Source organism: Plectropomus leopardus, chromosome 5 (genome assembly GCF_026936395.1).
Source record: "Plectropomus leopardus strain MGB_pleo_1.0 chromosome 5, ASM2693639v1, whole genome shotgun sequence".
NCBI lineage: Eukaryota > Metazoa > Chordata > Actinopteri > Perciformes > Serranidae > Plectropomus > Plectropomus leopardus.
The window spans coordinates 29,287,737-29,314,657 of record NC_142180.1 but is presented as its reverse complement, the minus strand read 5'-3'; the positions used below and the strand labels follow the sequence as shown (position 1 = coordinate 29,314,657).

At 40.0% G+C, this 26,921-nt stretch overlaps 1 protein-coding gene across 2 annotated transcripts in view; it reads right to left on the bottom strand.

Moving 5' to 3' along the window:
- The window catches only part of ncanb (neurocan b), a 245,880-nt gene that overhangs the window by 213,098 nt on the left and 5,861 nt on the right, over positions 1-26,921 (bottom strand). The window contains exons 1-2 of one of the 2 annotated variants that reach the window (XM_088077889.1): positions 24,995-25,220; positions 24,528-24,603 (exon numbers count right to left, since the gene is read on the bottom strand). In XM_088077889.1, the coding sequence (XP_087934015.1) occupies positions 24,528-24,586 (59 nt within the window). In that variant the 5' untranslated portion in view covers positions 24,587-24,603; positions 24,995-25,220. Of the gene's footprint in view, positions 1-24,527; positions 24,604-24,994; positions 25,221-26,921 lie in introns of those variants that run through there. The other variant, XM_042483584.2, reaches the window with a different exon arrangement.

Genomic DNA, 26,921 nt, shown 5'->3' with positions numbered 1-26,921 from the left:
GGCATTATAAAAGGTACATTTCACTAAAATGCTTCAGTCAGCTGTAGTATGTTCCTCTAACATCTGTCTTTCCTACTTTCTCTTTCTCTTTTATCCATTGTTTCTCGCCAGTGCTCTCTTCACCCAAATCCCGCCTTATCTACCCCCACTCCCCAGAGAGAGCTCTAATCCAGGGGGGCGTTTCGAGTGTCGCCAGTCAACAAGGAAGCAGTTCTGTCGGTGACGCTCGGCTGCTGGACGGCAAACACACAACCCGTAGAGGCCCAGCAGTGATCTGTCTGCTGAAGCGTCTCCAAACGCCTCTCTCAGTCTGCCACTCGGCATAATCAAGCCTCCAAACGCAGCACACCGTCCCTGCACCCCCTGGCGTGGCTTTATCTGAAAAGACAGCATGTGTAGATAGACTGGCGCGGGGAACAATTTGTACAATCAGGGGCCAAAAAAAGAGTGGATATATTTCAGCCCAGAGGCCTGCTGTCCAGCTGTAGGGCCCCTCATTCATTTGGGATTGGGAGGCGGTTGGCTCTATTCATCTGTTCACTTCAGACTCTATAATTACCTCGTGCATATCATTTCGCTCCTGCCCTCTTTTTCCACTTCTCTTGCATCACTCTGTACTTTTCTCTGACCTCCAGCGATTCCTGCTACTATTTTGTTTCCTACTGAACATAAATTAACTTAGAGGACACAGAGTCAACCAGCACTTGTTGTTAAAATATGTAGGGCTGCCCCCCGAAAGTCTAAGATTCAAATCATCAGTCAGAGATCCCCAGTTGACTGAGACTGCTTCAAGTCTTTCTTTTTTTTTGCTAGTCAGTGTGTTGTGAAGTCTGCTTCTGGGGATGTTTTGGTCCCCTGATTTTGCTGCAGAGTAAGTGCTCCTTACTTTCAAACAACTCTTTGGAGCAGAGAGCTGTGGACATGCAGGCAGCAGCACAGAGGGGGAGAAAGGAGAAAGCTCTGCATAGAAGTGGTGAATTTACAGCTCACAACAACTTAATACGACAAAGTCTCTGGCTTTTGTTTCATATCTATTGTTGGCAAATTATGTTTTTGCACATTTATGAGTCATCGTTAGCGCCATTAGCTTGTTTACTATATTATGTAAATTCTGCTGTCTGAATGAACATCCCACTGAGCCTGTTTAAACTTAAAAACTATACGGAGAACAAAACCAATCGTCAAATATTCATATTGAACAGCAGAAACAATTTAACTAGTATAATTGTTAGTTGGGTACAGTCCTCAAATATGATGATATGATGATGCATGCACTGTAAATAATCTTTTAAAAATACAGAATTTTATGTTTACTTATCCCTTTACTTTTCCCAATAAACACATTTTCCTGTACAGTCAAAGTTATCGAACTGCACTGATAACCAGCATCCCAAGCTGCACATTATGTAAAACCAAATGACAGTGCTCCATTAGTTTCCATAGAGAGAAGCAGGCGAAATAATCACAGCTTCCTATGCATATTTTAGCATGAAAAGCATGCCTGGGGCCATTTGAATTTTCTTCTTCTTCATGTTGATCTTTCTTATGTCTTCTGGAGTCAAACCGAAACAAAAGCGCAGCCAAACTGCCTTTTTATGGTGATGCTACTGTTAAAGAAATGGTGATCATGCTGCTACAGTAACAGATGATGTCAGAAGTCATATGCATCTGCACCAACGATGGCATTTGGAAGTAAAGACATCTGCTAAAATGAGCTGTTTATGCACAATTACAGAAAAACTTCCTCTGATCTTTAAAGTATGTTATGTAAGTATGACTCAAACAGGATATTGTGAACACAAAAAAATCCACGTCAAACAGCAGTTTGGGGGCAAACATGCAGCCTTTTTTGCATTCTTTCAGAGCGTTTCTTCTGTCTATTCATGACATTTCTAATAAAGGTGACTGTGCTCGCTTGCACCAGTATTGCATGTCATTGTTATTCAGCTCTTGTATCTTCCTCTGTGGTGTCATCTTTTTAACTGGGAAAATATTCAATCCTGCAAGTCAATGTGACCCCAACTGGTGCACAAAATGTCCTGTATTTCTTTTGTCTTCAATACTAAGCCAAAACTGAAGCCAAAATTAATATAAAACAACAACAATTAATACAAAATGTCCAAAGTTGACAAGGCCATCACGTTACTGTCGTGCCCCAATAAATGTGCTCACACCAACACATGGAGAGAGCCTACTGGTGGTGTCTACCAGAATCTCTATTTAAATAATGGGCCGAGCTGAGCAGAAGTCGTGTCCATATGGTCGCCTCCAGCTTTTCCTCCCTTAATGATCTCATCGGAGAATAAATATCAGACGCTCGCAGGGGGAGAGTTCTGGAGATAGAGCTGTGTATACTTTCTTAGGGAGGGATTTATGCCACCGTGGAGCTCACAGGTTCAATAGACACCTTCAGGAAAACAGGTGTAAACCGCTTTAGTAAACAACCACTCAAAACATTAACAACATTTTGTCCAGAAACCTGTGCATATATACCCATCAATTGAGGTTTTTGAATGACTATATTTTACTGTCTTTCTCACATACACACAGTTTAGGTACCTCATCCCACATCTTCAGAGGTGACATTTGTTAGAGATGTTCCTTTTTCATGCACCTTTTTCCAACCTGTCAGCACCCCTTATACACAACCTGTGAAACCCTTTGAGCCTGAGTCTGACGTCTTGTATATGTGAAGATCTGAGAGTGTTGACAGTTAAATTTCTGTGACTGATGTGGCTGGTTGCAAGGTTTGTTTTGTTTTTTTTGTTTTTTTTTTATACTATGTGCCTGGAGTATTAAATGTACTGCTAATAGCATTATAACACTGTCCCTTGGAGCATATGTGCCACATATTTTTGAAAACTGTTAAGAAAATGCCTTTAAAACACTCCTTGACTTATTCTAAATTATTATTAAAAATCAGAAATAAAACTTCAAGGCACTCTCTTGAAATGTTAAAATGCCTTTATTTCTACAGTAATGATGAACCTCAAAAACACACACCTTCGCGTTTCGGCATGCAAGCCTTTGTCAGGGAGTCAAACAAAGGCTTGTATGCCGAAACGCATAGGAGTGTGTTTTTAGGGTCCATTATTAAGAGGTTACAGAAGTAATATTTTTTAAGCCCTTTCCCTAGATTGTTTCATTGATTTTCTTTTCTTTTTTTTTTTTTACTTTTGATTTTGACCTTTGATTTTTTATTCATTTATCTTTTTATCTATTTTGTATTTATTTATATATTTATTTTTACAAATTTTCAGGTAATTTTTTAGTACTTTTTACAAATTTTTTTTTACTAAAATTTACTGCAAATGTTATAGGGTTAAAAACATGAAAGCCCTAACTCATTTAATTCAGCCAGAGACTTTAGCATCAAGGAGTTTCTTCAGATACTTCAAATTAAGGGACTATTTTATGAAAAGTGAAGAATGACCTCCGCATATAAATTTCATAATTAAACTTATCATGGATGAACACAGCCAGGGTAAACCTTTGATCACCTGAGCCTTTTAGTAAACAGAGGAAGCCCAAGGCTACACATTAAAAAACAAATGGAAATCAAAGCTAAATATTGAAATTATACGCAAAAAACGGTACAAAATGTATATAAACCAAGTGTAGAGAAATTCTTACAGCTTAGATGCAAAACAGACAACAGTTAACAATCCAAAAACCATTTCAGAGACTCTGTGGCAACCTGGAGGCAAACTACAGTACACTCATGTTTAAACTAAAGGCAATCTGGGGCAATGTAAATGCAACCATAAAAGCTATTATGGGTAGTGATGCACCTTAGGAACCTTGTAAACAAAAAGAGGCAGAGACCATCACCTGGCAGAGAGCCAACAAAAAGGCTATAAGATGAAAATAGTTATGGAAAATGGCTTAATAACTTTCTGGAAATTATTATAATGGAAGTTTAACCTCTATTTGGTGAATCAAGCTAATTTCTTTTTTTTTTTTTAAATCTTTTATCCTTTAATAGATAGGACACTTCAAGCATGAAAGGGGGAGAGGGGGTGACATGCAGTAAATGGCCCGGGCCAGAATCGAACCCGCGGCAGCTGCAGCGAGGACACGGCCTCTGCACGTGTGATGCTGCTCTACCAGCTGCCCCCAAGTTGAATATTTTTAACAGAAATTTGAAAAATTGGATCATGACCACATGCTGAGCAACTTGTTGTTGAAGCCAATAATTTGATTTAATTATTCACTGAATAATTTGGTTTTGTTCATTAGATTACCATTAAGTAAAGGAAATGAAATGATGAATGATGTTGAATGAGAGAAAAAAAAACAGGTTTAAGAGTGTGAAAGTGTCTATAGATAAATTACCAGATGGGAATGGGTCTGTTTTAGGCAGAAACAGAAATCTGGCAGATCAAAGTCCCTTGTCATGTTAATGCAATATACACAAAGACGTATTACCGGTTCAGTGTGTCGGATTTAAGGGGATATATTGGTAAAAATGTATAAGTATGTTTCTTAGTGTATAATCACCTGAAAATAAGATTTGTTGTGTTTCTCTTAACTTAGAATGAGTCGTTTGTATTATATCTACATAGAGAGAGGGTTTGTTTGTTTGTTTGTTTGTTTTTTTATTTGACGGTAGTGTTTCTTTTTGTTTGCTTGTTTTTTGGGGTGCTTGCTTGTGTTTGTTTTTTGGTTTGTTTTTGATTTTGTTACATGCTATTGTCAGGGCCCCTTTCCAAAAGCTATAGATAGCTAATTTGGGGTGTCCCTTTCAAATGTTTTTTCTCTTGTATTGTATTTTATTCTGTACCACTGTGTTCTCTGTCGTGTGATGAATAAATGATAATGAATCTTTACCATTTGATGTGACTAAATCCACCTAAATCTTACACACTGCTCCTTTAAAGGGTAATATTAATATAAACCGCATAGAAAAATCTAAGATTATTTATCATAGTCACCAACCATAACCATCTAAATTGAGTTTATTGTATTTTGAAAGCGTGAGACAAAAGACAATCAAAAGGCAAGATGGACAGAGAGGGATAAGAGGCAGAGAAGAAGCTTGAGGGAGGCTGAGAGGGCAGAAAGGAAAAAAAAAAAAAACAAACGCCGCTGGCTGAGAATAGAAGGTGGATAGCAAAGAAACGCTGCGAGGAGAGGAGACGGAGGATGAGTAAGAGGGTGGCAGGGGACCTGGTTTGGGGAAGCAGAGGGAGAAGAGGAGGTAAAAGGCAAAGAGTTAGTGAGACAGAAGTGGCAGAAGGGAATCCACAATCCAGGTCCACTGGGACCAGCACTAGTCTTTGTAGTCCTGTCCTGAAACAGCCACAGTGTTGTGTGCGTGAGAGCGAGTGTGTCTCTCCCTGACTTGTTAAACTCCAGACAACCTCAGCTTTCTGTCAAATCAACATAGCTTTAATGTTGCACGCAGAGCCCTTTTTCACACTGTGTTTCACCTCATTTTAGCATTGTGTTATCATCAGGAGAGCGGTCTGGCATGAGGTGTTTGTCAGGGCGAATTAAAATGAGGGAAAGAACATGTTGTGTTTACACAGTTTAAGTCTTGGTGCTTTTATAGGCCCCAGCTAATGCAAATACTTACATACGATGTTAAAGAATTAAACAGTTTAGGAGCTGTGATTTGCTGCCACTTGAAAAATGATTTAGCTTTTGCAAGTAGCCACATTTCATTACACAGACCCAGTCACTTTACAGGTCTCTCACTCTTTTATAAGAGAGAACGCAGCAGGTATTGGCAACACACCAGTGTGTTTGGATGTTGTCATATCCTTAATTGACCGTCTGCTAAGTCCCGCGCCCTTAGTTACTGTTGCTATTCGTGAAAAAATACTTTCCATTCTCTCACAGAAAATATGCAGTTTACAATGATAACAGGGGCAGACTGAACTATCAAATTTATTAGCAATATTTGAAACAACCTTGATTGGGGTTACTGGGGTTAGCGAACAGAAAATTACCCAAGTACGTCAGCTGTGTTCAACAAAACGTTTTTGACCACTTAAACTGCAAAAGCTTCAAGAGTCTATCTGCCTAAAGCCCTTGTCTGGATGTTCAATTAAACCAAATAACATCCCAAAAAAAATTTATCTTTAATGAGAAAGATTACGACTGGCATTCATGGTGGTTGTTTTGCGCGTTCTTGTAGTTATTTTGTGTCACTTTCCAATTCCTTTCCATCTCTTTTTGGTCTTTTAGTGTCTCTTTATTAGCTTGTGTTAATTTAATTTGTGTAACATTTTGCAGGTGAAGGCCAGGGGTGCCCCCTAACATTTGAGCCCCTGGGCCTGTGCCTAGTTAGCCTGCTCAGTAATCTGTCCATGGGAACAACTGTTATGCAAGAACAAGAATAAACTCTGCTGGCAGTACGGTAGGTACACTTCAGCTATCAAACAAGAAGAAGAAACAAAGTGCATATCAAGCAGTCATAGCAGAACTGTTTAGGGCTAGAGGTCATTCATTTAAGCTAAATATATTGCTATTAATAGTCAAATTGGCTGTCACTGTAGGCGTCTTTTCATCCAATCCAGCTGATTAAAGGTGGTACACAAAGCAAAGAAGCTCATTACAGAAGCTCTGCTCCCACAACAACATTATCATGCACACACACACACACTGGCAGCAACCCTACAGACAAGTTGCCAGAAGTCCATTAGTCTTGCACAACAGTTTTTCATTTACTGGCAAGGAAAACTTGTCTGTGGCTGCTGCCATATACTAGCATAAGTTTGTGTCTCATTTAATATTGAATATTGAGTCGGAGAAGTGGCTGATTGGTACCACTAGAAAATCAGCTGCTTGAAAATTGCCACAAGACAGCTGCAATGCGATGTAGTTCTTGGCAGACTGAATGACGAATCAGCCCGACACAGAGGAGCTGTGACAATAACTTGAAAGCTGGTGTGACTTTCACACACACACACAGGGCTCACACATGAAAATAAAAGTCTTTTCAAGGCACTGCTGTCAAAAATACTGTCATTGTTTCTACTTTACATAAAGTCTAAAAATATGTCGAAATATGCTGAATAAAATGATTCCAGTGGTTTCCTCTGTGTCTTATTTGTGGCGGAAAAAGCTGTGTAGAGTAATTAAACGTGTATGCAATCCTCCATATGAACGACTGTACTCACCACAGGGGGCTACTGTCTGGGCCACATCATTATCAGACTTCAAGTTGAAAAAAAACACACTTAAGACTTAATTGAGTTTAGATTCTTAATTGGCTCCACCACTGGGGGTAATTAAACAAATGGTTGCTTTGAACAAAGAGTTTTCATTGGGCGAGAGAGAGGAGAACCATTCAGCATCTGTTTGTGAGAAATATTAAAGAAAATGCTGCACAGGGTTCCTTATGTCTACCACACACTAGAACAGTGGTTCCCCGCTGATACAGCCACGAGGTCCGGATAAGTTAAAGGTCCACACATAGACCACAGCACGTGGGCTTAGAACACAATTAAATATGACATACATACAATAATAAGCGGACAACAATGGCTGGATGGATGGACATTGCAAGTATAAAGTTCAATTTCTTAAAACTTCATACATAAACTGCAACCAAAAAGGTGCATATTATTTATTTAAGGTCTGTGACATTAAAAACGCTGCAAAGGCACAGCATGTTAATAGGCCAAACAATACCAAGGGCAATAAAATAGTTGTCTAATAGCAGGAAACTGCACTTTAAAATAAAAGCCATGTGCCAGAAATTCACTATACTTCAAAATGAAGTTTTTTGTTTGTTTTATTTTTTAAACTTGAGATGTTTGCGAGACACTTGCAGTCCTTATAGAATGGACTGCCCCCCACCAGTTGGGAACCATTGCACCGGAAGAGTGTTTTAAAGACTTAAGTCTCGCACTCTTATGTGACTTTTTTCAGTTACACACTACAAGATTTTGCAAAGACTGCAGCCATTGTAGGGTCACTATTTGCAAGACTACAACTACATTCTTTTTGAGATTATTTCCCATCCTGCTCCTGATGGAAAACATCAAACTCCCTTTAGGAAGTATGAGATCTTAACATGCATAACTCTAGAAACACAAGACAAAAGGTGTCAAATATTGACTGACAATTCTGCATAAAAAAATCTATAAAAATCCTCCTCTATAAAGATAAAATGCATTTACGTACAACTTTACATTTTGGATTTTGTCGCAGCAACTCTCCACCAGCCTCCGTTTTTTAGCCGCACTATTTTAGAGGGGGAAACCAACTCTGAAGTGCCAAAACTTCAGTTCCTCAAAGGCTACTTGAGGCTGGCTCCGGAGGCCAGTCAATCCCAGTAGACCCCCATGTTTAAATGCCCAACTTAACAGCAGAAACAAACATGTTTACAGATTGTTTTGCGCTCTATAGCTAATTTTCTTGTCTATGACTACTGTACAGGGAGTGAATTTTTTTTATAACTCACCCGTTTACATCTAATTAAACCTTAAAGGTATGCATAATTAAGCGTGGATCACTCTAAATATATCAGGCTGTCTGCTGATAGTGTCCTTCTCTGTCAGATCCACCCCTCGCTCCTCTTTGCTATACTGAAGGCTTACAAAAACTAAAAACTTATTATTAGCATGTTTGATTTTGTTGCAACAAGGCATGAAAAAGACCAACATAAGACATTTTGGACTGCGTTTTAGGACCATGTCAGGGCTCATATATACTTCCTCTACGTATGAAAATAGATATGTCAGTTTCAAATGTTGCATAGGTCATTGCTCTCATACTTATGATGGCATAGATATTGCCAGAAGAACAAGGAGGAGGTTGCCATAATGTAAAAATGACCGATGCTTTTAATGGAGACCGCCTTGCAGATGGGGGTGGTCTATGAGGCCTTTTAATACATTGCAACATGTGGAAGGAGAATTCTTTTTACTATTTGTTCCATTTCGCCATTTTTTAAACGTATTTGTTGTCTCCTACAGTCATAGCTCCTTTGAACCAGGCCGGGCTTCCCCCACAATTTCCATCGGTACTGCTCCATTTCGTTCTTATCTGTTATCTTTTAGAAAACGTGCTGGAACACAGCGAAATGATTACGGACCGAAGGTTCAATCGTTGCCAGGATACGTATCTAACATTGAGCATAAATGAGCCTTTTCACTAAACACTCAACTGAGGTAAAACTCTCGTGATTTTATTCAAAAATTAGAAATCTGTCCGCAACAGTGAAGTCGTGTGAAAGGTCAGCATTAGCTGATTTTTGGGGGAGTGAATTGATTGCCTCCATCATCAATGTATCTCTTGGTGATGATTTTTTTCCAGTAAGTGGGAATAGCGACGCCACTCTTTGGGCAGACTCCCTCTCTGCTGTTATATCTCTGTCCTCTCATCCTCTACCTCTGCGTGTTTTATTTATTTTCTATTTATTCGACTGTACAAAGCACATTGTTGAGCTGAAATTATGGATGAAGTCTCTTTCAAGATGGCATCTCATGCGCTGTGTACTGCTCTGTTTGATGTTAGAAGAGGAGGACAATTAAGGATGTAAGAAACTTGGTTTCTCTTGTCTTTCCTCTTTTCTCGCGCTCTTTATCTGTCGCTCATTATCCTCTCTCTAGCACATACACACTGTATAAACAATATGCAGCACTCAGATCAATTCAGAACAACTGATAAAATGGTGTGTGGCATCATAGTGTAGATATGTGTTTTTGCTGTCTACATGCATCTGGTTTATGTCAAAACACATACATCCTGAATGAGCCAGCAGCGACAGAGTAACAGGGGCCGTGTCACTGCTAACGTTTGCTAGCAGACACAATGAGTGATCTTAACAACTTGATATGCATTTGTCTGAGCTGGAGAAGATTCACAGCAGCACGTGCACTAACGACATCAAACTGCATATATACATCCATGATCAAACTCCTGGAACCGGAGAGCTTTATCACATTCCTAACACACATCTAAAGCAGTGCCATGTCCTTGTGCACTTAAAGAATGAGAGAAAAGCACAGATAGGAAATTCCAGGTATTTCATGATGCTGCAATTCGATTAGGGAAACAATTTTCACAGCATTTTGATGGATGAATTTTGTTCATTTTTTTTCTTACTGTGTGACCACATTCACAACAGCACAGCAGGATTCAAAGTTTTTGTTGTCATTTTTTTTCAGGGATGAAATACTTGTCCAGAGTTTTTGCCTGCCACTAAACAAATTGTCTTATTTATTAGCAATTTTCTGAAAACATGATATGCTGTGGTAATCAGTTTTGCAATTACCTGACTCAACTCTGTTCAGAAGCACCAGCAAGGCCCAAGAGGAGGAGGAGTTGTCGGCAGGCCTCTCAGCTGCAAGCGAGGTGCTGTCAGCTGCTGTTACGACGACATTTTCGGAAACTTTACATGCCTTTGAAAAAACATCCATGTTTTATCTCCCTTGCTCTCACACTTGCAGCAAACTGCAGGATACATTGTTGGAGTTTCATCCACATCCTCTGACACCACCCTACCAAACTGCTGTTTCCAGGATAATTGAAATGCTCACTCATGCTTTAGCTCATAAACGTTGTCTTTATCTGCAGCCATTTTCTCGCAAGTGCCTGATCAGTGATGCACATGTGAAACTCACAACAGAGGTGAGAAGGAAGCGAGATTGCTCACTCTTTAGCTACCTTCTTCTTCAGCTCCAGGAAAAAAATTATGTGTTTAATTCTTTTTTTTTTACCACTTACCCAATCAGGCAAGTACCAAATGTAACATTTAACTTTCCCAGGAGAATGGAGCCATCCTTATCGTCGAGCCCTGCATAATCATTAATATTGGTTATTCAAGAAGTCTGATGATTTTATTGCCATTATCATTTATTAACACAACAGATGCAGATGAAGTTTATACTTGCAAGTTTGTTAACAACATGCTACACTGCCCTCAAGGTTGCATACGTATGTTAACTTAAAGTTACTGTGTGTTAAAGTTTTATGCATGTCAATTTATTCATGCAAGTACTTGTTATGGCTAAAGTTTTCTTTGTAGACGAATGAAATAATCCAGTGCATACCAGTGCAGTCTGTGAGTTGCATTCGAACTATTCATCTCAAGTTTCTATTACTGATTTGCACAAAACTTAAGCCATATTTTTTAAATGTTGATAAACACAATTGTGGGATGATCTGCTTAACTTCGAAAGAGTTACACAATGCAATAACACCTTGAAGCGCCTGCTGCATCATGCCCGACGGGGCCTACTGACAAGCACATCGCCATAGCATCATGTGACCTATCAAAGCGAAAAAAGTGTTTCCATTGCAGTTTTGCAAAATATGCCTTTTTCCAGTCACCTGAAAAAACACCTCTCGCAGCATTAAAAACTTTTTTCAAGTTTTTTTTTTTTAAATTGAGGTGTTTCCAACCGGATATATTATATATGCGCAATTTAATTTGCACAATTTGAGGGTTAATAGAAACCCGCCTAGAGTCCCAAAGTTGGTTGAGGCGCCAGACAGAGAAGCTTAGATCACAACACACAGAGAGGCAGCTCCGTATGCCATCACTCCACTATATCTTCACATAGGAAATATAGTTTTGTTGCAACACTAATGTTGTGAATGTCACAGAGCCTACAGCTCCTTTATTGTTGTAGCTGTGTTTGCACTGTGCATGCTTCTCAATAAAGCACAATTTTAAAGTTCCAAGTAAAGAGTTCTGGCCATGCTGAATGGTTCAGGACTCAATCACAATACATTGAAGAATCTATTATTTTTCCCTCCATAACTCACGGCTGTGCCAAGTCAATGTGTGTATGTACTGTATAGAGGAGAGAAAGAGAGAGAGAAATAAATAGAGAAATGAGCAACAAAGAAAGCCCAAAATTGGTTTTCCTGTCCAATCCTTAAACCCTGCTGCTATAGAAACAACCCTGCAGCCCAGCTCACAACTGTTGGAAGAATCACTAATGTAAAAAGTAACTTTGCAGACAGTGTCAGTGTGAAGGATTGTGCCCATCAAATGTATAAATGACCTTCTGGGAAAATGCTTAAAAGATTAGTCAAATAGCTGATAGGCCAATTAAACAGAAAATAGCCAACAGCTTTGATAATTGTTTTGTTGTTCTTTATCAAGCACTAATTTGCCAAAAAATCCTCTGATTCCAGCTTCTCAAATGTCTTTGTTTAATATCAGTGCAACTGAATAGGTGTGGGAGAAACTCTCACCATGAGCTGAGACGAGTTTTTACCTGATTTTTTGGCATTTAAAGTCTAAATTATGGACAAATTAGTCGATAATGAAAATAATTCTTCAGCCCAAATCTGAACTACCTATGAAACAACTAACTCAAATACCGATGACTAAAAATGTGCTTCACTAAACGGTTGAACTGAACATTAAAGGGATAAAGTGAAGGGCCCTGGATCTATTCTGCAGCTCTTTGCAACATGTCATCCTCCCTCTCTCTACCACCTTCCCTGCCGGCGTAGCTGTCCTATCAATAAAAGGCAAAAATGCCCAAAAATTAACTTACAAAAAAAAAGCACTTCAAATTTAATTGCCTTCCTGCTTTAAATGATGTCATTGTCATTAATGTCTCAGTCTGTTATAGAGAATAAGAAGCTATTCTTGGAAGTAATGTTCCCTCTGGGTGTTTTTACCATGACACAAAAAATCCCCACACATAAAGGTGTGCAGACAGGTGGCATTTATAATCAAACCGAGTGCAGGCAGGAGTGCACGCTCGAATAGATCGCTCGTATGTGTGATTTGTACAAAGTTAAGCTAGCTCTATTCGGGTTACTGGCCCTCGTAAGGTTTTTACAGGTTGTACATGAGCAGAGGGAAATGGCCTGTGGCCGAGGTGATGTGAAGAGGAGATAATGGACATGAGCCAAAAGATGCCATTACTCTCCTCTGAGCTCCAATTATTTGACAACGTTCACTGAACATCTACATAGTAAAATGTCTGCTGTTGGGTTGTTAGTGTTTTTATGGCATTTTTGGTGCTTTTTGATGGTGTAGTGAGAGAAGAAGCAAAGACATGAGAGAGAGATAAAATTACTGGAAGCTGGTATTGTGCTTTTTTACTACAGATGCACATATGATGCACATCTTTCTGCTCTACAGGAGTTTCACAAAATGTTATTACTGTTGTTATCATCGCTGCGTTTTAAAATATTTTTTTGCGTCGCAGCATGATCATTTAAGTGTTGGTGGGCTGGTTTTAATATTAGAGCACATAAACTTGCTTCTCTCTGAGCTGTAGCATTAAGCTCAGTCTCTAGAGAGGTAAAACTGCAAATCAAATTTCTCTTTATAATCTTATTCACAAGTAAAGAGCGTGGAGTTCCAGATCCAACTGTAATGTCTTTGCCTTACTGTGGACTAAGCAAATTCTTCACTACTTCCTGTAGATGTGAGGTACATCAAGTTATTTCTTTTTCTTCTTTTTTTTTTTTATCAATTTACCCACTGTCCACATCCACCATCTGGTAAATGGGCCGTGGCTGGCAAATATAGCAGTTTATTTTCATTTTACTGAGTTGGGAACTTATTTCTACAGATAGAGAGAAAATCATATTTCACCAGCAGATCTCAGTCCTGCCTGACGTTGATGTATTACTTTGGTCTGGAGCATTCCCATTCACTTCTCACGTAATTGCGTTTAGATTCCAGCACCTGCATACTGGAAGAAAAATCTGAAATGTAAACAAACCAGAAAAATGCAATTATTCGGTTTTGAAAATGTGCCCGAGGGGGCTCGTATAAGATAATACTGTCTGAGACAATAACATGTTGGACTGCGGGAGAGCGACATTGATCATTCGTCGTTCAGCTGTGCTCAAAGAGAGCATTCATAAAAATCCAGCCTTAACTGTTATGCTGTAGATATGTGCCTTCAACCTGTGCCAGCTTATATAACAGTGAGCAATATCACACTTTTGGTGATAATGCGTGTAATTCTCTGCTGGTGTTCGACAAACAAGAATTTTCATTCATGACGTAATTTGTTTTTGACTGATTTTTTCAGCATTTTTGCCTTTTTTTTAAAGTGTTAAGGCAAACAGGAAATGAGGAAAGACAACAAAGGTCAGCAGCCGAAATTGCACCATGGATGTTGCGGTACCATGCCCCTTAATCATTGGGTACCATCAGTGCATCCCAATCAACATATTTTTTTCTTTTTTATAAACAGTCCTATAGAAGGTAGTAACACGCTATTAAAAATTACTTTGTTTCACAAGGTTTATTAGCTCAATATAGGTGATAAGTGATACTAAACTATTTAAATTTAATATGATAACATGATTTAATATGATATGATGAATAATTTTTGTTGCAATTAAAAAAAACAACTAAATATTACTAAATGTTGATCATTTTTAGAAAAAAAAAATCAATACACCTAAAGGAAAGTTACATGCCACCCAATCATAAATTTCCTTTGGGTGTCTTCTTGTTATTGTTCAGACTTTTCATAACTTTTGTTGTTTTTAAACATTTGAAGAGGTTACTCGTGTGGCTGCTGTGTTGCATTTTTTTTTGTCACAAATAAGTGCATCTTGCATTGTGTTAACTTGCATCCATGAAATAAGTCCAAAGAGCTAGTGAGGTTGATTTTAATATCTGTGTAAAATTGCTTTTACTCTTCATGGAGTGGATATGACTGAAGTGCATATCTCCAGTGTTAGCTGGCGGTAATGTGCTGGGCATCACAGTGGTGGAAGTGGTTTACACTGCTGCCTCACAGCAAAAGGTGCTCGGTTCAAACCCTCTGGTGTCCAGCTTCCTCCCACAGACCAAACACATGCAGGTTGATTGGCAACTCAAAAAAAATGCCCTTAGGTGTAAATGTGAATATACATGGTTGTCCGTCTCTGTATGCCAGCCCTGTGATTGACTGCAGACCCGTCCGGAGCGCACCCCACCTCTCGCCCACTGTCAGCTTGGATCACCTCCAGCCCCCGGCGACCCTCAGGATTTGTGGGTTTTTATTATACATGCGACTCTAGGGACGGCAGTATTTGTCTGTCAGTCAGTCCAACACTGAAATGTCTCAATAACTATTAGATTGATTGACATAAAACTTTGATATTCAAAGGATCCATTGTGACAGCTTTGGTGATAATTTAACTGTTCATCTAGCGCCCTCATCAGGATGAAATTTTCATTTGACCTGCACTTTGTTCTCTGACCAAATAACTTCAGAACTAATGACAATCTCATCATCCTTTGCTGCACTTTGTGTTTATTTGTAGTTAGCATTTACATACCAAAATGACTGCTGACCAGTGTTGAACGTTTCTGGTTGAAGTCCATCTGGGGACCTTTGTTGCATGTCATTTCCCATCTCAACTGTTTTCCAAGACGACGTAATGTATATTTTACATAATGTTCTATATGTAAATTCCTGTTTGTAAATTTGCAAACTGTTTTGCTTGCAAATTATCTTGCTTTTAATTTTTTGTATTGCAAAGTGTTGTCTTTTAATGTTTTACCATCCAGGGACCGCAAATGCAAATTAACTATATAGCTAACTCTGGCTCAACAGTTGTGCTGTGCAAGGTCTTAACTAAAAAAAAAAATAAAATAAAATAAAATAAACTCATTTCATCTCTCTACTGTCAAATCTCTAATAAATGCATAAAAATGTCCCCCAAAACTCTGATGCTTATACAGCGGAGTCAGCACATTAGGACACAGGACTCAGTTATGTAAGGAGAGGAAGCACACAGTATGAAGCAGATCCAAACCCCCACAACAACATTTTGGCTGTAAATTTTCTGGTTTTTCTTTTAAGAAACAGCGCGAGTGGTCTTGACAGCATCGCCTTGAGTGAAACTCTCAGCCAACTGGATACAACACAAGGCAAAGAGACACACACACACAATGTTTAAAGTAGAAGACAAGTAATTAGCCGTTCCCTCATAGATCATTTCCACTCACATTTCGAGATGACAGTTTTCCAGTGCAGACCCTTTTGTTGTCAGCACTTATAAATCCTCTTCCAATTTAATTTAGAAAAAAAAACAAAAAACGGAAACACAGGTTACCACTCAGAGAGAGGAGCAGAATCACATCAAGGAAAGCAATCAAGAATCATGCAAGACCAGTGGATGTTGTGGAGTTTTGGTATAATGCTGCCTAATTAGTAAGTGTGTGTACAGACTGTCTGACTTGAAACTTGATGAGCTGGCTTCAATTAGCTTCCTCAAATTTATAATCGAAATCAGAATCCCAGTGTTCAGCCAGTAAAATAAATACCTCTCCTATACATGAGTGTGAATAGGACGACGCACACAGAGGAAATGGATTCTAAAACGTAGAATTTGAAAATCTGCCAGGAAGATATACACTGTTCATCTTCAGAGAAGATAGGGTTGCCAAAGATCAAAGCCATTTAAGTGCATATAAAGGTGTGTAAGATTTAGGAGAAAATATTTGCAGAAATGGAACATAATATCAGATAATATAATAATTAGGGTTTTTTGTGCATAATCACCTAAAAAAAAGAATCGTTGTGTTGTGTAAGATGTGTCCTCATCTTATGGAATCACCACGTAGCACTGTCATGTTTCTACAGTAGCCCAGAAAGGACAAATCAAACACTGGCTTTAGTAGTGTTGTAGTCCAGACCATACTAACCGAGACTAAGAGTTGAAGGAGACAAGAGTGTGCCGAGATAAGACCAAGACTTTAAGGGGCCAAGACTGAGTCAAGACCATGACTATATATATGATATATATGTGTGTGTGTGTGTGTGTGTGTGTGTGTGTGTGTGTATACAGTATATACATACACACACACACACACACACACACACACACACATATACATATGCACACATATATATACACACACATACACACACACACTTACAGTATATATATATATATATATACAGAATATATATAATTATATATGGCAGCCACGATCTTGACAAAAAAAACTACAAATGACTTACATGATAGGCTGGATTTGAAGAAGTGTGTTTTAGATCCAATCACAGTAATTATGTTAACAAATAAATCCATTGTAGAGTCCTCTATGTTTGAGACGGAGTCAAGACTGAGTTAAAATGTGTTCGATTCCAAAACAGGACCGAGACCTTCTAAAAGTGGTCTGGAAACCAAGACCGATGCCAAAAACTACAACACTAGGCTCTGGATAGGGCCACTGGCGTTTTTGCGTCAGCCACCGAGGTTAGCAGCCCCTCTGCGACAAGCACATACTGATTTTTTTATCATGAAACTAGATAAGTCAGTGTTTTTACCGCTTTAAATCAGCGTATCCATTTGTTTGGAGAGGAAGAGACCTCTGCGGGTAATTCGGCTCCCAGTAAAAACCTACTGAATGTCTGGTTCTTGTATTATCAGATACTAAAATGAGCACACATTATCAGGTGTTAGGCTTGGGGACCGGCTCCCAGTAAAAACCTCCTGGACAATAAACATTGAAAGAATCCTAACCAAATTTCAGCTGTTTGCAACCTGCAATCCTCATCACTGCTACTAAATTCCCCTAAATCTTACCCACTGCTCCTTTCACTGTTTATCACAGCAGTAGGACAAAGTTTTTAATCTTTAGTGGTTGTGGTAAACAAATAAATACACACAGGACTTAAGTGATGCTACAAATTGTGTCCAATAATGAATTACAGGCGACTGACCATGGACATAAAGTGACCGTCTGAGCAGATTGTACCTTTTCTAAAATAGAAAACTCTCTATGACTCTCAGAGTATCCATTTGCTCCTATTCTGTAAATGAGGTGTGCATTTGTGTGATCAAAGATTAAACAGCACAATAAACTCTTTGTTCTGCCCTGTAATGAGTGACAGCAGCAGAATCCAGTTAAACAGCCTGACCTGCCTTTAAATAGAGATGCAAAGCCTTTTATGTGACATCTAATAGCCGTACTCATTTTATGCTGGATAACCTCCTGTCACTATTTGGTAATGCAACACACAGCAAGTGTTTTACAAGAAACGATATCTGGTGTAAAAGCTCCAAGTGCTTGCAAATGAGTTCTACTTTGCCAAGCAGTTAACTGAACAGAGTGGCCCTCTGCCTTCCTGCCATCGCCGCACTTCTGTAAGCCTCACTGCGTCAGTAACAAGGTTAGTTGTGCTACTTGTGCAATACAGTAAATCTCTGACTAAGTGTTCTGCACGGTGACCCGAGATGGATGGATCTCAGGATTACTTCCCCCCTGGGATAACTCATTTGCTTTTTGACGCAGTAGTTAATTAGGCTTGACCAAGGACTCCGTCTCTGCTGGCCAACTAGCAGAGCTCTGCATACAGCCTGACCTGATCATAAATAATGTCTCAAGAGTCGCTGCTGGTCAGCTCTGCTGGAGATATACGGATTACATTGTTGCTTTAGGAGATTATGGGATACTCTCTCAGTTAAATAGTTAATGTGTAGGACTTTGCCTGTTATCAGACAGAATTGTGAACTTGTTACATCCCTTTCCATCTTCAGTCTGACACTGCATCCACTCTTACAGATTTCAGATTTAGCCAGAGACTAATATATTAACTTGCTGTGAGCTGTAAATTCAGCACTTCTAAAAACAGCAGTCTCTTTTTCCCTCCATGCCAAGTGTCTCCTCCGTGACGCAGCTGCTTGAACCAACGAGTATCATGAAAAATCAAGAGTGCTCACTCCGCAGTAAAATCTGGAGAACAAAACATCTCCAGTACAATGAGAAGCACAAAAAAATGTCTGCTCGACTTAAAGCAGTCTCAGTTGACTGAGGCGTCTGAGATTTATCACTCAAATGTGTGCAGCCCTACTACAGACCTACATATCTGACCTACAAACCTGTTTTGTCAGGGTTTTAAGGGTGGAGTGAAGATGAGTAAAGCAAATTATGATGCCATATTGAGATATTGAGAAGATATGTCGACTTAGAACAGCCTCAATCTGTCTATTTTTCCTTGTTAATCCTTCCTTGTTTCCTTGTTATTGTTATTGCTATTGGTGTTATTACTTCTCATGGTTCCAGGGCACCACTCTAATAGTTAGTCATCGCTCAATGTGTTTTTTTAACCCTTTGAAACCTGCATCAACATCATTTTTCTTGTGCTGCATTCAGATGCCTTTCAAAAGTATTAAAACCTTTTAACTCTGAGCGAACTGGTTTGATTGATCAAAAACATTGAAAAAGGCAATGAGTAACTTGGCAGGAAATGTCCCACAAATTGCAAAAAAAAATAGTAGATTTAAAAATAATTTCTAAAAAAAAAAGCTAGGGAAAACTATGTTTCTGATTATCAAAACTATATATTGAAAGTTATTTTACAGAATAATTTTAACTTTCAAGCAGTTTCTTTTCAGGTTATTTCCCTGTTTGTTTGTTGTTTTTTGTTTTATTTTACTTTTCAGTTTGTTTTTTGTGCTACTTCCCAGGTAAATTTTATTGTACTTTTCACTAATTTCTTGCTAATTTCTGAGTCATTTCTTCTTAAATTGCTCATTGCCTTCTTCCAATTTTTCTGCAATAAATCAGGCCAGTTTGACCAGGCTTTAAAGGGTTAATAGAGAAACTGCCGTTTCATGACTCAATGCCGGACCAAAATCAGTCAACTCGAACTCAATGGAGTAGGCGAATTCAAAAGTCTCGACCGAGACAAGAATTAAATACCATGTAGGGGTGAGTTTACAGAAATGAAAATTTCTGTGCCGACCGTGTGCCGACCGTGTAGAAGAACTACGGTGGCCAAAGTGAAAACATGCATTTGCCTATCTAGAGCCAGTGGCTGGTTTGTCTGTTCTGGGCTACCGTAAAATAACATAGTGGACTCCATAGGAGAGGACCAACACCTGATATAGATAGAAACAGCTTATTCTAAGGTAACAAAAACACATCCATTGATCCATCTATCTATCTATCCATTTCATGCATTTTCATGTGCTCATCCAAGGTTTCAGTCGCAGGGTTCAGCAGGCTGAGCAAGCTACCCCTGACGTATCCTCAGCAGCACTCCCAGCTGCTCCTGGGGGATCCTGAGGTGTTCCCAGGGCAGATTAGATATATAATCCCTCCAGCATGTTCTTTGCCGACCTCGGGGCTTCCTACCAGTTGGACGTGCCTGGAAAACCTCTAACTGGAGGCATCCAGATAAGATGCCCAAACCACATCAACTGGCCCCTTTTGATGCGTAGCAGCAGTGGCTCTACTTCATCATATGCCTGAGCTCCTCACTGGAGTTGAGCCCAGCAGTTCTACGAAGGAAGCTACTTTCTGCCGCTTGTATCTGCAATCTCATTATATTGGACACTACCCCAAAGCTCAAGACCATAGGTGAGGGTCGGAAAGTAGACCAGTAAGCCGAGAGTTTTGCCTGCCAGCTCAGTTCCCTCTTCACCATGACGGTGTGAACCCAAATACTTGAACTCCTTTGCTTTAGGAAACAATTTTCATTTTCAGGTGCTTATAAGCTAATGAAAACATGAATATTATATAGAATTTCTGCCAATAGAGGCCTGTACATCCTACACACTCGACCTTTAACAATTTTTTAAATACCGTGTCATTTCTCCTTTTACTGCAGAGGGATGACTGTGTTTTTCCAGCCCTACCTGTCTATTTGGTATTGCATAAAAATAAGCAATCAGGCGGCACTGATTCCATTTGTGCACATGAAAATGAATACGGCTGCCTGCTCACTTGCATATGGTCCAGCTCTTTTTAATGCAACCTTTATGATAGACATCTCCCTAACAGTTGCGTAATATGCAGGGCTCTTCTAATTTAAAATATGCATCTATTGTGAACACGGTCAAATGGAAGCGCTCTCCTCTGCCAGCTTTAACATTAAAGGACCTGACAAAGACAGAGAGAAGGAGGTGGAAGGAGGGGACAAGAGGGAGCTGTTGAGTGTCTGCTGATGGGCTAACTCAATTTCAGGGAACACAATGGAGCCAGAGGCTGATTTCCAAAAGGCAAATTGTCATTCTGAGCAGTATGGCACCTGTCTGGTGAGTTCATCTCCTGTGCGGTGGGTGTACCCGGGGGAGGAGGCCGGGACCAGAGGAGAGGAGCACATTATGGCGGGGCCTCGTGATGGGAGGGAATTGAAAGTGAAACTGTTTGAAATGCGTTTGAAATGCATTGAAATTAAAATCGGGCAGGCTCTTATGGCAGCCATTGGAATCCATTCAGAAAGGCCCTCAATTGGTTTTGACCAGACTGAGAGGGTGAGCAGGCGGGGATCGAGTCAATCGACCCAGACAATGATGCTGTTGCCGCGGTGACGGACCATGGACCCCAATACCCAGGACTTCTGCCTCCAGTCCTTGTACTCCCTACCTCGACCCCCCCACCCCCCAGTCCCCACAGAAAAACACCCACACCCTCACACATACACACCCATCCTCCACCTCTATTATTTCTCCATCTTTCAGACTGTGGGTGTACCATCAGCTGCAGCCCCCCCCCCTCCTCCTCCTCCTTTGTGCAGCGCTCCAATTACAAAGCTGTCTGCACAGATTAAAGAGGCAGCCCATCTGACAGCAGCTAAACACTTCAACATACACACACACAAACTGTGCCGTGCAGGCAAATGGTACTCTGTACTAATCTAACCCCATCAGCCTACAGACATCTGCACATGTACACCTCCTGACTGCTCTACTGCTCTATAGCACAACTTACACTCTCGGCCACACGCACACACACATCTGTCAGCCCAGCACACTTGACCCTATCGACGATATGCACACACCTACACACAAAGCACCCTCAAGCAAACAGCAGGTGTTTGCCGCCGCTGTCTGTCACATCCACGAAGAAACAACAAGCCATAATGAGAACGGGAGCTCCTAATTGAAGGTGCCATCTTTTTTTAATTGTTGCAGAAACAATTTGCCAGACTTAAATGAGGTAGCTGTGCATGTTCAGGTGTCTACACAGTCGTGGCAGTCTGAAAGGTTTATGCGGCAGCTCATGTCCCTGACCTCGCTCTGTGGCAGGTACTCCGACGCTGAGACGCAACCTCAAGAGCACGGGCTAATCTCCTCTTTATTATAGTCTTTTTATGTCCCCATCATTCACTCACCTGTCTCCTACATCATTATCTACTTTATGTGTGAATTACTGCCTTGTGCTTGAAAAAACAATTTACCCCATTTGCCCCTCAATTTCTTTAACTCTACACCACTAAGCTTAATAAATCACGGCCAGATAACAAGTAAAGGTAAATCTGGAGAAACCTTAATGCTTCTGCTATATTCAGAGGGGTATAGGGTGAAATCTTTTATTTCGTTTGAAATTACCGTATCCAAAGGACTACTGTGGCATGATTATTGCAAAACTCATCTTTAATATATTGTATGTATAGAGTACAGACATTTAAATCTGAGCCCTGAGAGTCTGAGTCAGGGAAATTGCCTCTACTTTTTCTTTTGAACATACTTTTTAATATATGTAAATGTCTGACTGATGTTTTGTTTACCTGGATGACTATATGTGTTTTCTCCAGGTGTTTAATTTGCTTACTGGCCATTTTTTTGTGATCCTCTCTTGGGATAATTTACCTTGCATTTATCGATGCATATTGAATATTGCATATTGCATATTTTGTGATGCTGGTTAAGTTCCCTGATTTGTCTTAAAAGTTGTTTTAAACCTGTTTTTGGCCACCTGGGGGCAGCATGACATGCTGTAAACACAACGCTAACGGTAATAAGAAGAAGTATGCCTACATCACGAGTAATATTACGTATAACGTAATATTCAGAGGCCTGAATTTGATCTCTATGGAACAATTGGCGATAAGCAAATGACTTTTATTAAACTTGCTTACAACCTGGCATTGGCAATGTAAAGGACACAGACAGAAGACAAAGTCTCACTTTCTCGTTCCCGCAGGGCAGATTTTGAAAGCCTGTTAGCTGTTAGCTAACTTGCTCATTCTGAACAGATGCCTGTGAGCCAACCCTTGAACTCTAACACGTGATGACTTAAATATCACATGCTCGCCGGCTGTCAACACTGCCATGACAACGATGGCAAACAGGGAAACGATTACATTGAAGGCTTAATCTTGGGCCAGGATCGCTGTGACGATCTCCAATTAGACTTTTTTTTTTTTTTTAAGTAGGATACATACACTGCATTACATTGCATTATTGCATTATTGCATTCCTAATATGAGGTGTGGGCTGGGTCCGGATTGACTTGCCCTGCGGTCCAGATGTAGACCGGATTCTGGATTTTGAAACTGTCTGATTTAGATATTTTCAGAAGCTTCTCTCACTGTCTGCATGCAGGTATGTGAGGCTCCAGGGTGTCTATCAGAGCAAAACCTTGTAGATGTTCAGACTCAAGTGTTAAACAGCTCTATATGCATGTGAAGCACACAACATAACACTGAATCATTGTTCTGTTACTTTAAGCTTTTGGCATGGCTGTGTCCATGCTTACATGCTGTGCTAAGATCTTCTCTGACAACAGATTTGTGTTGTATTAAACATATATTTAAGTGAGATCAACTTTGGCTCATCGAGTTTATTCTATTATTCTTCAAAACGAAGACTAACAATGAGTACATGTTTTTCCACATCATGCAGTTAGCCAGCAGGTCCCCATAGACCCACAAGATAACAACTGCCAAAATGCCGACTGCCAAAATGCCGAATTAGAAGCTTCAAAACAACAATCCACAAACCAAAAAGTTATGTCACGGTAGCTTTGTCCATTATTTTGCACAGTTTCGGGCCATAAAATCAGAACAAAGAGCAGAAAGACACTCAAACACTTGGTTATGAGAAGAACGGCAGAGTTGGGAGATAATTGGCTGTGAGTCCATATGAGGCCTTTCAAAGTACACATAGTATTTTTTTTCCATGGTTATGAAGTGTGTGGGTCTTTTTAAAATGATAAAATGTATTTCCATCTCCGTTATTATAAAGAAAATAGGCCTGTTTAAACTGTGTGGGTTTGGGGGAGGGGAGTTATTATGTACATGATGTACAATGTGAGTGTATTTATGTTCACAAGCGTAATTATACAGCATTATTTTTACATTGCGACAGTATGACAACTACAACAAACCAGTATTAATTCTTCTTGTTATGAAGTGAGTTACTACAGCATATAATACTGCACATTCAACCTCAGGGGTTTTACAATAGCTGGCAACAACCTTCCTTTTTTTATTTTGTTGTGAGTTTGAGTCTGTTTAGCTCTTTTCATCACTCACTGTCTCACAAATAATTTTCTTACTGCGAGTGCTTCATCCACAGTATCAGGAAACAGGATTTTGAGTTTCAGGCAGAAATTGTGTGAATAATTAAAATATACTTTAAGTTTTTGTGCAGACAAGTGCATTGTTGTACTCTGGAGAAAGTAGAGACCGTTTGGCCTTAATCAGCTTCTTGTGGTGGTAAACCTGAATTATATCATACCAAACCACTAAGATGCAAAGGGATCTCTCCGTAAGTCATTTGACATCAAATACTTAGGAAATCAAATACCATTGCCCCATACCAGCCTTCATGATCCAGCCTGACACGTAAAACAACTGACAAAAGCTGTCAAGTGCTCTCTGATGATGTAGTGCGTTGCCTCTTCTTACCTTGAGAAAACAGGGGGAGGAGGGTCTGTGAAGTGCTGCTCTGATGCTCGGCTGCTCATGTTCACAAGGTGTGTTGCTGCGAATAAAGTGAGACAAGGAGATTAAGAGGATGGGAGGTGGGGTCATGCATGCAGCTACGCTAGCCTGCCGGAATACAGAGTACGTGGATTAGTCCTCCTCCTCGTCTAGACAGCGGAGGAGAGGTGAAAACGGCGATGCGTAAGACTTCAAAGAACAAAGAATATGTCTGTGCGGCAACACTTGTGTAGTCTTAAATGTCACCGCTACTGTATGTAACTAGTGTTTAATTGCAAAAATCCTCCAAAAAACACTCTTTAAAAATAACAGAATGTCATAGCTTTTGCCAATCCAACTAATTTTTCTTCTACTGTTTTAGTCTTATGAGTGAAATTCCCTCAACCACAAGATCTCCTGCTATCCCTCATGACAAATCCCCGTGACCTCACCATAAAATGATACGCCCCGGCTTCTCTTTGCACTGTGGTCTCCTGTGAGCGCCCGCAAGTGCTCCAGTCATTACTGAAGGCCTATTTCCTTGCTCCCCTATCAGAGACTTGGGCATGCCGTTGTGGTGGCGAGGCTGCAGGCTGAGAGGGGTGAGCCAGGCATGTCCTGTGGGTCTCCAACCACATCATGAGCAAGCAGGGATTCTGACCGCCCGAGCATGAAGCAGAAGCAGCCACACTTCATAAATCCAGCCCATCGCAGTGCTGCACATAGAAGGGGATGCAATGCCTGAGGGAACAAAAGAATTGCAGTTCTTACATGCTGTGTTCAGCTATAACGTGTAGTAGTAATGGACATACACCTGCATTATAGCCTGTTCTCTTCAGGCGGCACAAGCATTATGTTGCTATATCTCGCCTTAGTAAACAAGTTCTGAATATTCAAGCCAATAGAAACTTGTGGTCTCTCTTTGGTTGTCACCTTATATTGCTCAAATGCAAAATTACAGTATATTCTCTCTAATTCTGCCAGCAAAGTGTGTCCAACATCTCGGACACAACGCTAAGCAATTCCAAGGTTTCCATTATGCTCCAGTCATCCATCAATCCTTCAGTAATTTAAAGCTGTGAAAGCATGCATGTCCACCTTTCCCCCGCCTGGAAGAACAACACAACACGGAGAGCAGACTGAACTCACTCAGCGTTCACGCGAACAGAGCTGCAGATGACGAATCAAATCCGGCGCTCCCTCATTGTGAGTGAATAAATTACAAGTGATTGTGCTTTGTAATGAAGGCAGCGGAGCATATTGTGCAAATGCTCTGGTTTTTAATGATTTAATTAGAGAACCTCACTCAAACTGGAGCAGAAAATTTCAACACGGAGATGAGCAAGGGAGCTCTGCCAGAAAATGGCAGTGCGACTCAAGATCCAGTGTTAATTGCTGCAGCAGTCGACAGATGTGCCTCACGTTTCTGCCCATTTCCTGCTTTATTAAAATTAGTTGGACCCCAAAGAACGCCAAATGTTGTCTTCCTAAACTAAATGATTTACGACTGTTAAGCAGCTTCATGTCAGTCTAATTTCCGACATTCTCTACCCAATTTAGAAAGGATGCTGTCTGTAGCCTTAGGCTGCTGAGTGTGTGCTAAATCATTAACTACAGCTATCATCAGATACAGATTTGTCCCAAAATGACAAATCTAACAGGTGCAGCTTACATCAACCAAACTTCCCTTTCAGTTTCACATCTATTTTGCGTAAGGGTAAGATGGGTATTTTTCCTTGTTTTTTGTGTCTCAGGGACTAACAGGAACAACACTCTTTCAGATTGGTCAAGTATTCAACGAGGCCGCTGCAGCCAGCAGCGTCAAAACCAGTTTCAATGTAATCCCTTTGTTCAACTTTAAATCTTCTAAAAGTACTTGTTTTGCCACTGGCGTGTTTAGTTTATTATTCAGTGTTTGTCAATTCATGGAGAGGATCCCTACAGAGATAGATTTTCTTGTTGGAGAATAATAGCCTTTTTATTTCACCAAAAACAGTCTCGAAATCAACATTGTCAAACCCACCAGACTCAAATGAAATAAACAGTAGATTTATCATTGTGTACCACACATCATTCAAAGTCATAGAAGCAAAATAATACTTACTAAAGCCAGCTTTGTTCATCTTTCCACTGTTCCAACGATCACCACATTTGGTTTAGTTGAAATGAACCTCAATTTACCACTTAGATATGAAAATATGCTGCCACTGGACACCTTAAAATTACTGTTTCTTTAAATGAAGTCTGGTGTGTTTTTCGTTAAACAAAGAGGTTGACCTCTTTCAGGATCCTTGCCTTTAATTGTCAGACACTCATGCCACACTGCCCACGTGAGCAGCGCCGCTCAGGTGTGGCTCAGCTGTTGCTAAGCTGCAGACC